Source organism: Callospermophilus lateralis, chromosome 12, assembly GCF_048772815.1.
Source record: "Callospermophilus lateralis isolate mCalLat2 chromosome 12, mCalLat2.hap1, whole genome shotgun sequence".
Classification (NCBI taxonomy): domain Eukaryota; kingdom Metazoa; phylum Chordata; class Mammalia; order Rodentia; family Sciuridae; genus Callospermophilus; species Callospermophilus lateralis.
Genome location: NC_135316.1, coordinates 30,109,083 through 30,124,110, shown reverse-complemented (window position 1 = coordinate 30,124,110; position 15,028 = coordinate 30,109,083). Strand labels below are relative to the sequence as shown.

Genomic DNA, 15,028 nt, shown 5'->3' with positions numbered 1-15,028 from the left:
AAATATAAAAAAGCAGTTGTTTTAAAAATTGACTAAATCTATAGGCTGAAATTTGTATGCTGATATTTTAGCAATGAAAAAGATCCAAGTTTCTCTCTTTTGGAGGAGGGTTTGCAGCAAATAACAGAATGATTAGCATATTTTCTCAAAACTTATTTTCTTCAGAACTTTAAATACTAAATAAATGTTTTGGAATAATTTCAGATTAATTTTAGTATCTGTAACATCCATTTGCCTATTGCTATACTGAAGCACTCACATGTAATGAATTTCTACTATTTTCTTAATTTGAGTTTGATTTTGCATTTAGTAAGGTTATAAATAATCCTCAGCTTATTAGTCAGATATACTTTTCACTCAGACTTATTTTTATTTCTCTGTGCCTGATGTTAATGAATGGTAACCAAGCTGATAAGCTTAAAGTCTTTATATCTTTATTTCTCCTTTATCTCCTTCCTCCTTTTCACATTTGTTTTGTTACATTATTAGTCTTGAGACTGTTCTTTTCTTGTCACAGCTTACTCCAGAACCCTAATATTTCTCCTAGCCACCCCTCGATTGCTTCATTAACCTCTCACCTGGTTACCCCTACCCAATCCAGCATTTTCTCCACAGTGATTCTGGAATGATTTTCAAAACCATATCTGTCATGTAGTACAGTGCTTAATGACCTCTATTTGTATCCTTTTATCTACAGCACAGGCTCTACATTAATACTTTTCTCTCATCAGGTAAAATGCTATTCCTCACATATTGAAATATAAATGCTTTATCTCTATTTGAGAATTTTGTATTTCCTTTCTGTTTCTATTAGTGAAGGAAGTATTGCTTATTTTTTATTTTTTTATTTTTATGTTTTTTATTAGTGCATTATAGTTATACATAATATTGGGGTTCATTTAATTGGGGTTCATTTTGACATAAACATACATGCATGGAATATAATTTATTTTATTTTTTATTTTTTTAAATTTTAATTTTTTAATTTGTTTTAGTTAGTTACACATGACAGTACAATGATCTTGACATATCATACATTTGAATCAGATCGGGTATAATTTCTCATTTTTCTGAGTGTACAGGTTGCAGAATCACATTGGTCATGCAGTCACGTATATACATACAGCAATAATAATGTCTATTTTATTCTGCTGTCCTTCCTTTCCCCCCAAAGGAAGTATTGTTGATTCTTGCTTTCAGCAATTTATATTAGGAAAACAGTAGTTATTTTTCTAATTATAGAGCACATTGAAATATTGAATTTGCTTTTTAAACTTAAATACACATCCTTCATTTCTCCTTTCAAACCTAACTGAATAGTACAACCTACTGTACCAGATTACTAACTGAAGTAATTTTGCAGATATTTCTTTGAGCATTTTATTGCTTATATTTATCAGACAAATACGGGTAAAATATCAGACATTTATTATCAACCTTACTACAGCCCTCTGAGGGAAAGTTTATTGCCCATATTTTATAGATGTGAGCATGAGATCCAGACAGGTTGTCCTTTTGTTGATAGCCAGTAAATTTTTATTGAATGAATTAGTAAACTTTCTTTACTGGTATTACACACACACACACACACACACACACACACACACACACACACACACACACCACTTTGTGAATGTGAGTATATGTGTGCATGTAATGCAGTTGTATGTTTTAAGCCTTCAAGTTATATTAAGTTCCTTTAAAAAGTGGGAGAACTAGACATGTCAGGGCCTTAAATATTAGGAAAAAGAACCTAGAGAGAGAAGATAGCTCATGTGAGTTCAGAGCATGAGGGATTAATTTGGAATTAAAGGAGAATCAGTTCTGGGGCTGGCGTTGTGGCTCAGCAGTAGAGCACACACCTAACAAGTGCAAGACCCTGAGTTTGATCCTCAGCACCACATAAAAATAAATAAATAAAGGTATTGTGTCCAACTACAAATAAAAAATTTTAAAAAATGTTTTAAAAAAAGAATCAGTTCTGTAAGAATGAGAGCTGAGCACAGTGATGCATGCCTATAATTCCAGCTACTTGGAAGGCTGAGGCAGGAGGATTGCAAGTTTGAAACCAGCCTCAGCAACTTAGTAAGACCTTTTCATAAATAAATAAATAAATAGGTTGCAGTGTAGCTCAGTGACAAGTGACCCTTAGTTCAATCCTCAGTATTGTGAAAAAAGAATGAGCAAGTGAACTTTTTAAATACAGAGTCTTTATCTCTGTCTCCTCAGATGACTGAACGGAGTTCAAGTGAGGCTTGGAATTTGCACTTCTGCCAAGTTTTGGAGATGATTCAGATGAGGTTTGACTCTTGAATACAATGGATCAAAATTAACAAAGGGGATTTCAGATAATATTTAATGTAAAACTAGGGGGAATCAGGAAATAGGGTTAGTGTTGGAAATAATATTTTCTGTCTGAATTTTCCATCTTGATAAAGATCCAGTAGAAAAGAACTCTATACTGTACAATTATACTATACAATTTCAAAGAAAGAGTGATTTTTCCCTGATTGGGTGATAGGGTAGGAATAGAACTGACAGCCCAAACATGTATTGCCAAAATAAATAACTATGCAGATGAAGCAAGCTGAATAATAACTGTGTTCTACTAATAGTTTTTCTACTTTTTAAACATTTTTTATTCATTTATTCATGAATTAATACCTGCTGTTTACCCACTTTATAGGGAGGGAAATGGCAGCTGAGAGAAGTAAGGAATGTACAGTGGGATAAAGAAAAATCCTATTTAATGAATACCATGAATGGCTTCAACAAAGGGCATCACTTGAATTGTGGGTACCTTCCATTTTTTTTCCCTTTGGGAAATATTTCCTCTGAGGCAGTTCATCTTGGTTCAACACTTACTATGTCAAACACTATTCTAGCCATTAAGAGATATTTAGAAATAAGAAAGAGTCAGTCCTCACCCTGTAATATATTACGGTTTTTAGTGGGAAGGACAGACCTATGAACAGATGCTTTCATTCTAACTTAGCACTTATTTTAATAGTAGTGGAAGGAGCTGATTTTGAAGTATTTAGGTGATGAAATTGGTAGGAATTAGTGAATATCATGAGTCAAGAACTCAGGATGCTTTCCAGATTTCCAGTGTGGGTGACTTGATAAGGATAGAGTAACATAACTTACACCCAAATACAGAATTAGAATCATATTTTTGAGGGGTGAGAGGGGAAATCAGTTCTGTTTTTAGTGTGTTTAATATTATTCTTGAGACATCCAAGTGGAGGCAGTATAGCCCCAGGGAAGGCGGTCCAGCTCAGGAATTAGACTACACAAGGTTGTAATTGCTATCCCAGTTCCTAGCTTCTACTAGCTGAATGGGAGTACTAATGGTACCCACCACATAGAATTTGTGAAAAAGAAGAGAAATAATGTACATTAAATTCCTATTAGGATTCTGGGCACATAATAAGCTCTCAATAATGTCAGGAATTGCTATTACATGTGTAGGGAGACAGTGTAAACTCAGGAGAGATAAGTTTGACATATAGTTTGGGGAGTCATTTATAGATGGCTAAAATAATGTCAGTGACATTATGGAGAATGATCATTGAGGGAAAATAGTAATAAATAGGGAATGGACAGGGAGGGTTAAAAAATCCAGGTGAAAAGTAGTATGATTGTCTTCCATTTTAGGCTTCTGATTGGAGAAATGTTATTATCTTTTAAAAATCCCAAAACGAAAAACTTCACATAGATTTTTTTTTTGTACCAGGATTTGAACCCAGGTTTGCTCAACCACTGAGCAACATCCTCAGCCCCTTTTTAATTTTTTTTTTTTTTTTAATTTTGAGACAGGGTCTTACCAAGTTGCTTAGAGCCTTGCTAAATTGCCGAGGCTGGCTTTGAACTTGGAATCCTCTTGCCTCGGCCTCTCCAGCCACTGGGATTACATGTATGCACCACTGCGCCCGGTTCACATGTACTTCTTTTTTTGTTTTTTCAATATTTACTTTTTAGTTATAGGTGGACACATATCTTTATATTGCTTTATGTGGTGCTGAGGATCAAACCTAGTGCCTCACGCATGCTAGGCGAGTGCTCTGCCTCTGAGCCTCAGCCCCAGCCCGACATGTATTTCTTTTTAAAGTAAACTTTCCTGTTTCATTAGTAAACTTTCTTTTAAATTTATTTATTTTTAGTAAACTCCCTTTTAAAACTAGTTGCCATTATACTTTAAAAATTTTTTTTTAGTTGTTGATGGACCTTTATTTATTCATTTATTTATATGTGGTGCTGAGAATTGAACCTAGTGTCTCACACGCAAGGCAAGCACTCTACTATTGAGCCACAACCCTAGCCCTCCAATATACTTTTTTATTTTGTCTTAAGTTGGGTACCTATTTGAAGTGCTAAAAAATGTTTGGCACACATTGTTAGCTTGAGTAGTGTCAATACTTTATGATAACTGTTAGTTTTTCATGTTTGTTCATAATTTCCCTTTATATAGCCCATAACACTTTTTTTTTTTTTTTTTTTTTTTTAGCTTAAGGAAATAAGGTTGAGAGTTATGTTGTGGAATTATAATTGCTATTGTTTGCCTAAGTGCCCTTTCCAGCCAAGTCTAGCACAGTTGGAGAAGAACATATAGTTGTTGATCCCATTTGTGTTAAAAGATGTTTAAGTTTTGATTCACAATGTATGACATAGTGATGTTAGATATTTACTTTATGGAGAAATGGTCCCTAAATAATTAAATAAGTCTTAACCTCTAAGAGAAGAAATCTTTATTCAGGTTAGTAGGAAGCCTTCCTTTTTGTTGGTTTTTAAAAATTTATTTTATTTAAAAAATTTTTTAAATTTAATTTTGTATTAAAATATGTATATATGTTTAGGTGTTGATGGACCTTTATTTTATTCATTTATTTATATGTGGTACTGAGAATTGAACCCAGTGCCTCACACATGCAAGGCAAGCTCACTACCACTAAACCACGACCCCAGCCCTTTTTTTTTTTTTTGCATTTCTGAGGATTGAACCCAGGACTTGAATGATCTTTCTGTTTTCCTAAATATCAGTGTATAATAATTAGACAGTTTTTGTATTTCAAATCAACTGTCAGACCTGAGTTTTATAAATTAGATCATATATCTAAGTTTTCAAAGGAGAATATTCAAACTGAATTTATTACCTTAACTGCATAAATAAAATTTTGCATCAAAAACAAATTTAATAATCTTCAAGTTTAAATTTTAACTTATTTGAACAAATGCTGTTATAAGCAGGCTCTCCATGGAAACAAAATTCTAGAAGTGAGGAAGAAAGGCTGAAGCTAATTAGCCTTTTAAGTGCTGGTTATTGATTACCTTGGAAATAAATAATTTCATTTGAGATAATGATTAACTGTCTGGTTTTGAAGATCTACACAGTTTAAAGGAATATCTATAACCTACTGCTTTAGCTGTAGATTGAAGTTTTTAAGTTGAATGATTATTTCACTTTTTTTTCCCCATAAGGGTAGATAACTTTAAATTTCAAAGCAGCAGTAGTCTTCTGCAGAATTCCTAACTAATCTTAATCCCACTTTCCCCTATGGTGACAATTGTGTGTGTGTGTACTTAAGACATACTGTCATACTGTATACCTGACTGTCTTAGGTAGTACAGGAGGCTGACACAGCACAGGACATAATCTGTGCAAGGGAATTCAGAGCTATAAAGGAGAAAAGCTAAGACATCAGTAACACATTAGTTTTTTAAGGAGAACTCTTGTTAGAAGGCAGAGCATCAGTATCAGTGAACCTTGAATAATGCTTAGTACTCAGCTAAGAGAGGAGACCCATATAGGAAAGGACATAGTCTGAGTAAAAAACTAAGAGCTGGACACAAAACCACCATTGTTCTGGTATGGGGGGGAACAGAGAGACTAAGCTAGAGTTTGTAAACATTTAATTGTTTCCTGATTTGATTTCCCTATGAGTTTACTTCTAGAATTCTAGATATGATATTTTATATACTTATTACCTGATTGATTTTTTTCTATTTCAGATAAAAATGGACCCTTGATTATGAAAAATATTCTTGCTTATTTATACTGCACTCCTTTTTCTTGTTCCTCTCAATATAAATGTTAATGTTTTTTTACAACCTATTCCCTGTCAGTTACATTTGCAACCAGATAATACTTAATGTGGTTTGTGGTGTATGTGTTTTCCTCCAAAAGACTGATGAAACTTAACATTGATGAAACTTAACATTGATAAAACTTAATATTAAATGAACTCTTTGTTTTTGGACAGAAGGAGGAAACAATTGAAAATGTTGCTTGTTAGTCCCTGGAACAAAAAAAAAGTTATTTATACTATGTTTTTAAATATATATTTTTTAGTTGTAGATGGACACAGTACCTTTATTTTGTTTATTTATTTATTTTTATGTGGTGCTGAGGCAAGTGCTGTACTGCTGAGCCACATCCCCAGCCCTTATACTACTTTTTGAAGTGAAAATAACATCCTTTTCTTTTTTCAGGTTGAACAAGTAAAATTGCTTGATCGATTCAGTACCGGCAACAAGTCATTAACAGGAACACTCTATCTTACGGCCACACATCTATTATTTATAGACTCTCATCAAAAAGAAACCTGGGTAAGAAGGACCACAGCAGAACCATGAACTATGGCTATTACTGTGTTGTTTTGAATACATATAATTTTTAATTATTGGTTACTTAACCAGGAATTTTGGTGTTTTCATCCTATGCTCCCATCTATATCAGGTATATAGATATCATGTATCTATTATATCTGTAGAATACCAAACTCTCTACCTCCATAAATAATTTTAAAATATCTATTTGTTCCTTTTAATTTTAAAAAATCTAAATAATGTATGTATATGTTAACAGATCAAATGAATTATTTGGTATATTCCACAGTATTTTTATACCATATTACAATTAGGGTATTTAATTTTGTTTTGTTAGTATAAATATTGTAGTATACATATATTTATATAAGTATGTACGTTTTCAAGTATATGTTTATATGTAGCACGTATACTTTCAAAAAATATATACTTGAAAATGTGTATATGCATATAATGTGCAGTTGACCCTTGAACAACATGTTGGGTTTGAACTTTGCAGGTCCATTTCTATGCCTATTCTTCCTTTTGCAACAGTCTGAGAAAACATTCAAACTATGTAGCATAAAAATTAAGAAAAATTAGATATGTCATGGATGCATAAAATATATGTAGATAATAGTCTGTCATTTACTACTACAAAATATACACAAATTCTTCAGGCACAGTGGCACACACCTATAATCCTAGAGGCTGAGGCAGGTGCAAATTCAAGGCCAGCTTTGGCTATTTAGCCCAACTCTGACTGAAAACAAATATTAAAAAGGGCTGGGGATGTTGCTCAGTGGTAGAGTGGCCCTGAATTCAATTCCCAAGGAAAAAAAATAATTACACAGTGGGGCTGGGAATGTGGCTCAAGCCTGGCATGCTTGGGTCGCTGGGTTCAATCCTCAGCGCCACATAAAATAAAATAAAGATGTTGTGTCTACCGAAAACTAAAAAGTAAATATTTAAAAATTCTCTTTCTCTCTTACAAAAAAAAAAAAAAATTACACAAATTCTGTTACAAAAAGTTAACACTTATCAAAACTTACACTGCAAACACTTATAGGCCATACTTGGCACCACTTACGTTCAAGAAAAATATAAAGATTCAGTATTAAATCATAACTGTATGAAATTAAGGTAGTGTATACTGTAATACTGTAGTAATTTCATAGCTACCTCCTGTTGTTCAAGTGTAGTTAGTATCCACTTAAAACTCTGGGACACTGATCATAAACAGTTGTGGTTTCTTTCTAGGAAATTGCATTGTATTATTGATCTCTCATGGTTCTCATGTTTTTACTGTATATAATGTATAATATATAAATAGGTATTAGTCAACATTTTATGTTGTATGTAAGGCTGTGGTCAGCAGCAGGCTATTAGAAAAGTTTGGGGGGAGTCAAAAGTTAATTATGGGCTTTTGACTAAGAAGGGGGTGTCAGTGCCACCAACTTCTGTGTTATTGAAGGGTCAACTGTACAAACATCTTGTGTGCATTTCTTCCTTTTATACGTGCCAGAGTTTCCTTGGGGTATTTGCCTGGGAGTAACATTGCTGGATCTTGGATAAGCACATATTTAAGAATGTCACCTCTTCAATATGGCTGTTTCAATTTATATTCTCAGTATAGTGTTACACATTTTCTGCATCCTACATTTGATATTGTCAACTCAAAGATTTTTGCCTGTCCTGTTCGTTATGCCATTGTGATGTTAAATTGCTGATTGGAAAAAGTTATCTTTTCAAATATTTTGGTCATTGGGTTTTCTTTTTTTCTGTTGGGTTGTTTGTCTTTTATTTTAAAGGAGTCCTGGATTTTAATGCTTTGTCAGATACATGAATCATCATCCTTAGCTTCTCCCAGTGTGTGGCTTGTCTTTTATGTGTTTTTTGTGCGTATGTCTTTTAATTAAAGTTTCAATTTGTAATGTTACAGGTTTTCCATTTTTTAAATGGTTGTAAAGATTCTTTAATAATTTCTTCTAAAAGCTTTTTTTAAAATATTTTTTTAATTGTTGATGGACCTTTATTTTATTCATATGTGGTGCTGAGAATCAAACCCAGTGCCTCATATGTGCTAGGCAAGTACTCTACCACTAGGCCACAACCCCAGCCTTAAATTCTTCTAAAAACTTTACATACAAGTTGTAGTACATCTGGGGAATATTTTGGTTTATGGTATGACGTAGGGATTTTCATTTCTTCATATGAACAACTGACATCATTTATTGACCATTTCCTTCCCTTGGTCTTTAAAGTAAACAGTCATAAATAAAGCTTCTGTATATGTGAAGGTTTGTTCTCTTCTATTTTTTTGGCATACTGACTATAACTATACCAGTACCATACTGGTTTGTTGACTTGCTTCTTAATAATAAGTTTTGAGATGTAGTAAAGCACATCTTCTCAACTTATTCTCCATGTTTGTTATGACTGTTTTGTTCTTCCCTTTATTTATTCACTCATTTAGCACACATTTATTAAACACTTACTATATGTTTTTATATCACTATTCTAGGTATTATGGAAAGAATAGCCAGTAATAACAGATATAAATTCTGTCCTGAAAGAGCTCACTTTCTAATTGGGAGAAAAAAATAATAAATAGGATAAATAAGTACTATGTATAGTGATAAGTAGTACTAAACAAGACATAAGAAAGAAAGAGAAATAAGGTGTGGTTTTGTGTCTGTGTGCTTCACAGGGAGAGACTTGGGTATGTTTCTGTGCCACAATGGCTATGCCAGATTTTAAACTCTTGATTTTATAAATGAAGAATCTCAGGGAAGCAGTGATTTGTTCAGTGTCGCATAGGCAACTCAAAATTGTAAATGGAACTTAGGCAATGCAGTCAGGGAACTTTGGGTTCAAATCTCAATTGTACTGCTTACTGCTTGGGTTAGTATATCAGGGGGCTTTCTATTTAAGTCCGTGACTGTAAGGCTGAAGTGGCACCAAACCTTTCAAAGCAGAAGGAAGACTCCTCAGTACCTTCCCCTCCCTTTATCTGGGCTTCCCCCCACCTCCCCCGTATGCTCCCCTGCTGACTTTTCCTAACAAATTGTTAGAAAATTGGAACACTTGGAGAGTGTTGCTTGCATAGAAGGTAGAGAACACAGATTTCTGGCATTTTTAATCTCTTGAGGAAGATGGGTATTGCCAGTAAGGAGGGTTGGTTGAGAGGAATGACAGACCCATAGTATCTACCAAAATGTGACTTCAAGTTTAGTATCCCCATAAAATAGATATACCATCAGATATCATGTAGGGATTTGTGAATCTTGTATGAGAGAAAACAGGAAAAGCTTCTGGCCTAAAGCATAGAAGGGCCTCAGGAAATTGTAGCTGCTTTTCTTATTTTTTTAAGATTAGAGGCTGATTTTGTCTCCCAGTGCAGGGCACCATGTTGCCCTGGGGTGCATCCCTTATAGCACATGTTGGCTTCTCTCTATATATATTCTTTATATTCCCAGGAAGGCCATCCAGTTGACATATGATTGTATCAAGTTAAGGTGCTTACCCCAGAGAAGTTATATTCCCTAGAAGCACTGGATCCCTTCCCTACCTGTTACTTGAACAAGAACTGCCAGGAATTTTGCCTCACAGAGCCTTGTAAAATCATTTCTTATATTATCCACTCTACCTCCTCTTTATTCACCTGTCTCAATATCTTCTGTATATGTACTCCATCTCCTAGAGAAATAAATGAAATATGGATAGGTAATTCCTACACAGTATCGATACGTTGTTCCTGCAGCTGTTTCTTCAGATGTTGGGAATGTAGTTTAGGGGGCAGCAAAAAGATTGTTGTTTTCTTTCTACTATTGTCTTAAAAGTGCTGTTTCTCTGAAGTGAAGTCTGTTAGTATGCTATATTCATGTAAATGATTATTTTAATTCTAGAAGGAGTCTTATCAGCCTTTTTTCCTTGTTATCATTTTACAGATGATGATTTTTTTCAAAGTTACATAACTAGATAGTGGTAGAGCCTGGTCCTCATAATTCTGCAAATACATTTGCATCTTTATTCCAATCATAATAGTGGTATGATATTAAGTGTATTTTCCTTTATTTTCTGTTTAGATTCTGTTATTATTAGATCATTTCAAGTAACGTATAATAATATAAATGTTAATGTGCTTAATCTTAGCTACAAGTATTGGCTACATATAGTAATAATCCTTACTATATGTAGTTTTAATTTTTATACTTAGGCTTTTCTTGATTATTTATATTCATTTAATCTTACATGTCAACTTTAGATTTAATAAATAATTAGTAAATAAACATATAAATAATTTTTTTGGTCCTTTACCTTGTAATACACACATAGAAACAGGGTGGAATTTTTTGGGATAAATTGATAATTTTGGATAAATTGATCTCTTGCCATAGTTGAATTTTGGAACTTAAGACTTTTGTTCTTCAGAAGGATTTTCTATAAATATTTTAAGTTAATAGAAATGATATTGAGAAAAAGACTTTTTAGTAGCAAACAAAATATTGTTTGCAGGTGAGAATGATGATCATATGTTCAAAATGCCATCAAGTATTGAGTTTATAGTGGGTCTTTATATTCATTCACTCAGTAAACATTTATTGTGATAGATGAGAAGTTATCAGGAAGACACATATATTCCTGATTTGGGTATTCAGTCATTTTAAAATTTTGTTTGATGTGTAGCATATTTGATATTTTATTTGAGAAGGACATTCCTAACATTTATGGAAGAGAATAAGTACTTAGTGTTACCTGTATTGATGAATTGAATCTTTTTTCATGCCATAGATATTACACCACCATATTGCCTCAGTAGAGAAACTTGCCTTGACTACTTCTGGATGCCCACTTGTGATTCAGTGCAAGAACTTCAGGATCGTGCATTTTATTGTTCCCAGAGAAAGAGATTGCCATGATATTTATAACTCTTTGCTACAACTATCAAAACAAGGTATTGTTCTTAGAGACCAAAGCTTACATGCTCAATTTGAGATAGGTTGTGTTAGTCAGCTTTTCATCACTGTGACAAAAATACCTGACCAAAACAACTTAGAGGAGAAAAAGTTTATTTTAGAGAATCAATTTATGGTTGGCTGACTCTGGAGGTGAGGCAGAGCATCATGGCAGAATGGCACAGTTCATAGTGGCTGGAAATCAGAGAAAAAGTAAAGGAGAAGCCAGCGGGGCTAAGTATAATCCCCAAGGGCATGTCCCCAGGGAACTACTTCTTCTAGCCACACCCCATCTGCCAAACAGTTATCACCCAGTAAAAGTAGTCCTTTCAAATTAATCCATCAAATGGATTAATCCACTGATCAGGTCACAGCATTTGTAATCTAATCATTTCACCTCTGAACATTTCTGCATTAACATAAGAGCCTTTTTGGACACCTTATATTCAAATCATAATATGGGTTTAGCCAAGATAATTTAATGAATCTCTCTCTTTTTTTTTAATACTTTTGAGTTACTCTTATCATTTGGGTACTTATGCATGCTAACTCCTCAAAATAGTCTAGAAATAACTAGTGTGAGTTGCAAAAGTGGAATTCAAAGAGGAAGTAATAGGAAAAAGTAAAGTGTGTATAGCATAAACTGAAGAAGATATATATATATATATATATATATATATATATATATATATATATATATATTTTTTTTTTTTTTTTTTTTAAGTCTCTTCATAGCAGGTAGCACATTTTGTATTTTTTAAAAATAGTTTTGGTAATGAGAATTGACTCCAAGGGTGCTTTACCACGGAGCCATATCCCTAGCCCTTTTTTATATTGTATTTAGAGACAGGTTCTCTGGGTTGCTTAGGGCCTTGCTAAGTTGCTGAGGCTGGTTTTGAACTCAACAATCCTCCTGCCTCAGCCTCCTAAGCTGCTGGGATTATAGGCGTGTGCCATTGTGCCTGGCTACGTTTTTGTTTTTGTTTTGTTTTTTTTTTGTGTGTGTGTGTGTGTGGTGCTGGGAAGAGAACCCAAGGCGTTATTCATGCAAGGTAAGCACTCTACCAATTTAGCTGTATCCCCAGCCCCTACCTTTTGTATTTTTAAAATTGGGTATTTCACAACCAAGAAGATTTACTTGAAGACAGTATTACTAAATGAGAAGTTAAGGAAGGTCAAGGTCTTCTAATAGCAGTTGGTCTAAAATACTTAATAAATTGGGATGGAAGAAAAGACAAAAGAGAGGGATGAGAGTGTGAATCCTACTTTAGTAGTTTTAATACTGGGAGGAATATAGACCCTAAAGAAGCCATTATATCATTGCTATGTCCCAGGGATCTGGAGGTTTCCTTTCCCCACATTACTTCAATTACATGTTGAACTGGGTTTTAGTTGAGCATCCTGGATTAGTGACTAGGAGTAGGTCTATGTTTACTCATTTGTGCCAGCACATAGAACCTGTAACATTCATTGTCCCCAGGTAAGCCAGAACTTATAGTAAAGATTGTTCTGTGACTTCATGCTTATTGTTCAGAAGTAAGTGCTCTCCTGAACTCTGTTGTTATTTTTGGTCCAATTGTTTTATAAGACTATATAATGCAATTCCAAGGTCTGCATGCCATCTCTAGTTGCAACATTAGTTTTGTTTTACATGTCATTTGGGAAAAATGATGAGTAGGAAGTATCTATTTGTGTTTTTTATATTTGACTTAAAAAATCTATAGTTATTAATTTTTATAAAAGACATAAATTGAATCTTAGATCCAATTTATGTGTGCCTTTAGATATAGTCATTTGCATTATAGAAGTTGAAAAAAATATATTAAGTTCAGTTATGTTCATGTATTACCATCTTTTTGAAGATTTCAAAGAAAAAAATGAAGGAAAAGACTGAAAAATAATTTTTATTTAAAGGGTATTAAGTCTTACAAATTGCATCTTAACATTTTTGTATTTCATATTCTATAGCAAAATATGAAGATCTATATGCATTCTCTTATAATCCAAAACAAAATGATTCAGAACGATTACAAGGTTGGCAACTCATTGACCTTGCTGAGGAATATAAGAGGATGGGAGTGCCAAATTCACACTGGCAGTTATCTGATGCCAACCGAGAATACAAGGTAACTTAGCAACCTTTTAAAGGAATTCAGAAAATGTTAGTACCAGAGGGGCAGAGTGTGTCATAGTAGCAAGTTTTCAGTGTATTACAGTTTGATGGCTGTTCTTTGATTTCGTAAGATTGCAGGTTTTTAAAGGATTTTTAACCTTATGGTTTTTGAATTGTGAGTAGAGTAGTTATGTTCTGTTTGATATTTACAGATTTGTGAAACTTACCCCAGAGAACTTTATGTTCCCCGGATAGCAAGCAAACCAATAATTGTTGGTAGTTCCAAGTTCCGGAGCAAAGGAAGATTCCCAGTTCTTTCCTACTATCATGAAGAAAAGGAGGTAAGAAGCTTTTTTTTTTTAAAGATTTTATAACTCCCCTTTAGGTTTAAATATCCAAAAGAAAACTAATTTTTACTTCAGAAGGCCATTATTATAATGTTGATAATAGAAAAATGCTGGCTTTTCATTTAATTAAATTTTTAAAATTTTACAACTACCCCAAAATATAGAAAATTTCATAGCTGTCATCTTCCTTTACCATCCCTTTCTTCCTTCTATTCAGTGACTTGTAAACAAGGGACTAGTGAGCAGATAGGTTTTTCCTTTTTGCTATTCTCTTTTAATTCTACTTATTTGGGGAAACAGGATACTTTGACAAGCCAACCACTGAGAGAAGAAAGAGAACCAAGGACATTTAAGGCTTCCATTTTAATAGCAAACTCTTCAAATCATAAGGGTTTTGCAAAATGAAGAGGTACAGGAAGTATCTTTATGATGGGTTGCTGTAATAGGAATTATTCATTGCTCAGATCTCAGTTTTGGCAAGTTGCTTTTCTGTTTGTTTGGTAATTTTAATTTTCTTTCCTCTGTTTTCCTCTTCCTCTTTTTTTTTTAACTTATGTTAATTGACAATTGGGCTTTCTAGCATCTTTATTTTTCTTAGGCTTCTTTCCTTCAATCTCTATTTTCTAAATTTCCTCAGCCGCATCTCTATTTTAGCCTGCCTCTTAGATTCTTTATTTTTATGGATCATTTTTTAATATTTCAATATTAAATATTGAATATTGAAGCTCTTTTTTGGAATATTTGAGCTCTTTTCCTATTTTCCAAAAATTTTTACTCAGTTTTCTATTGTTGGATATAGTGTCTCAGTTCTCTGAGAAAAAGGATTTTTTTTTTTTAATAAAAAGAATGCTGTGTTTTCACGTAAGTTATCTTTTCCCCAGAATTTCTTTTTAAAAATTTTTTTGTCTTTCATACATCTGGATTTTTAACTGGTTTCTCAGCTGTGTACATAAAGTTCTATATCATTGGCTTCTTTATGATATCTAATTGGTATCCTTAAAGAGGAATCTTTTAAGTTTTGCCAG

The 15,028-nt window shown here is 33.3% G+C and overlaps 1 protein-coding gene across 1 annotated transcript in view; it reads left to right on the top strand.

Moving 5' to 3' along the window:
- The window catches only part of Mtmr6 (myotubularin related protein 6), a 37,161-nt gene that overhangs the window by 6,179 nt on the left and 15,954 nt on the right, over window positions 1-15,028 (top strand). Inside the window, exons 2-5 of the mRNA XM_076871892.2 lie at window positions 6,490-6,606; window positions 11,380-11,542; window positions 13,512-13,669; window positions 13,869-13,997. Of these exons, the coding sequence (XP_076728007.1) occupies window positions 6,490-6,606; window positions 11,380-11,542; window positions 13,512-13,669; window positions 13,869-13,997 (567 nt within the window). The remainder of the gene's footprint in view (window positions 1-6,489; window positions 6,607-11,379; window positions 11,543-13,511; window positions 13,670-13,868; window positions 13,998-15,028) is intronic.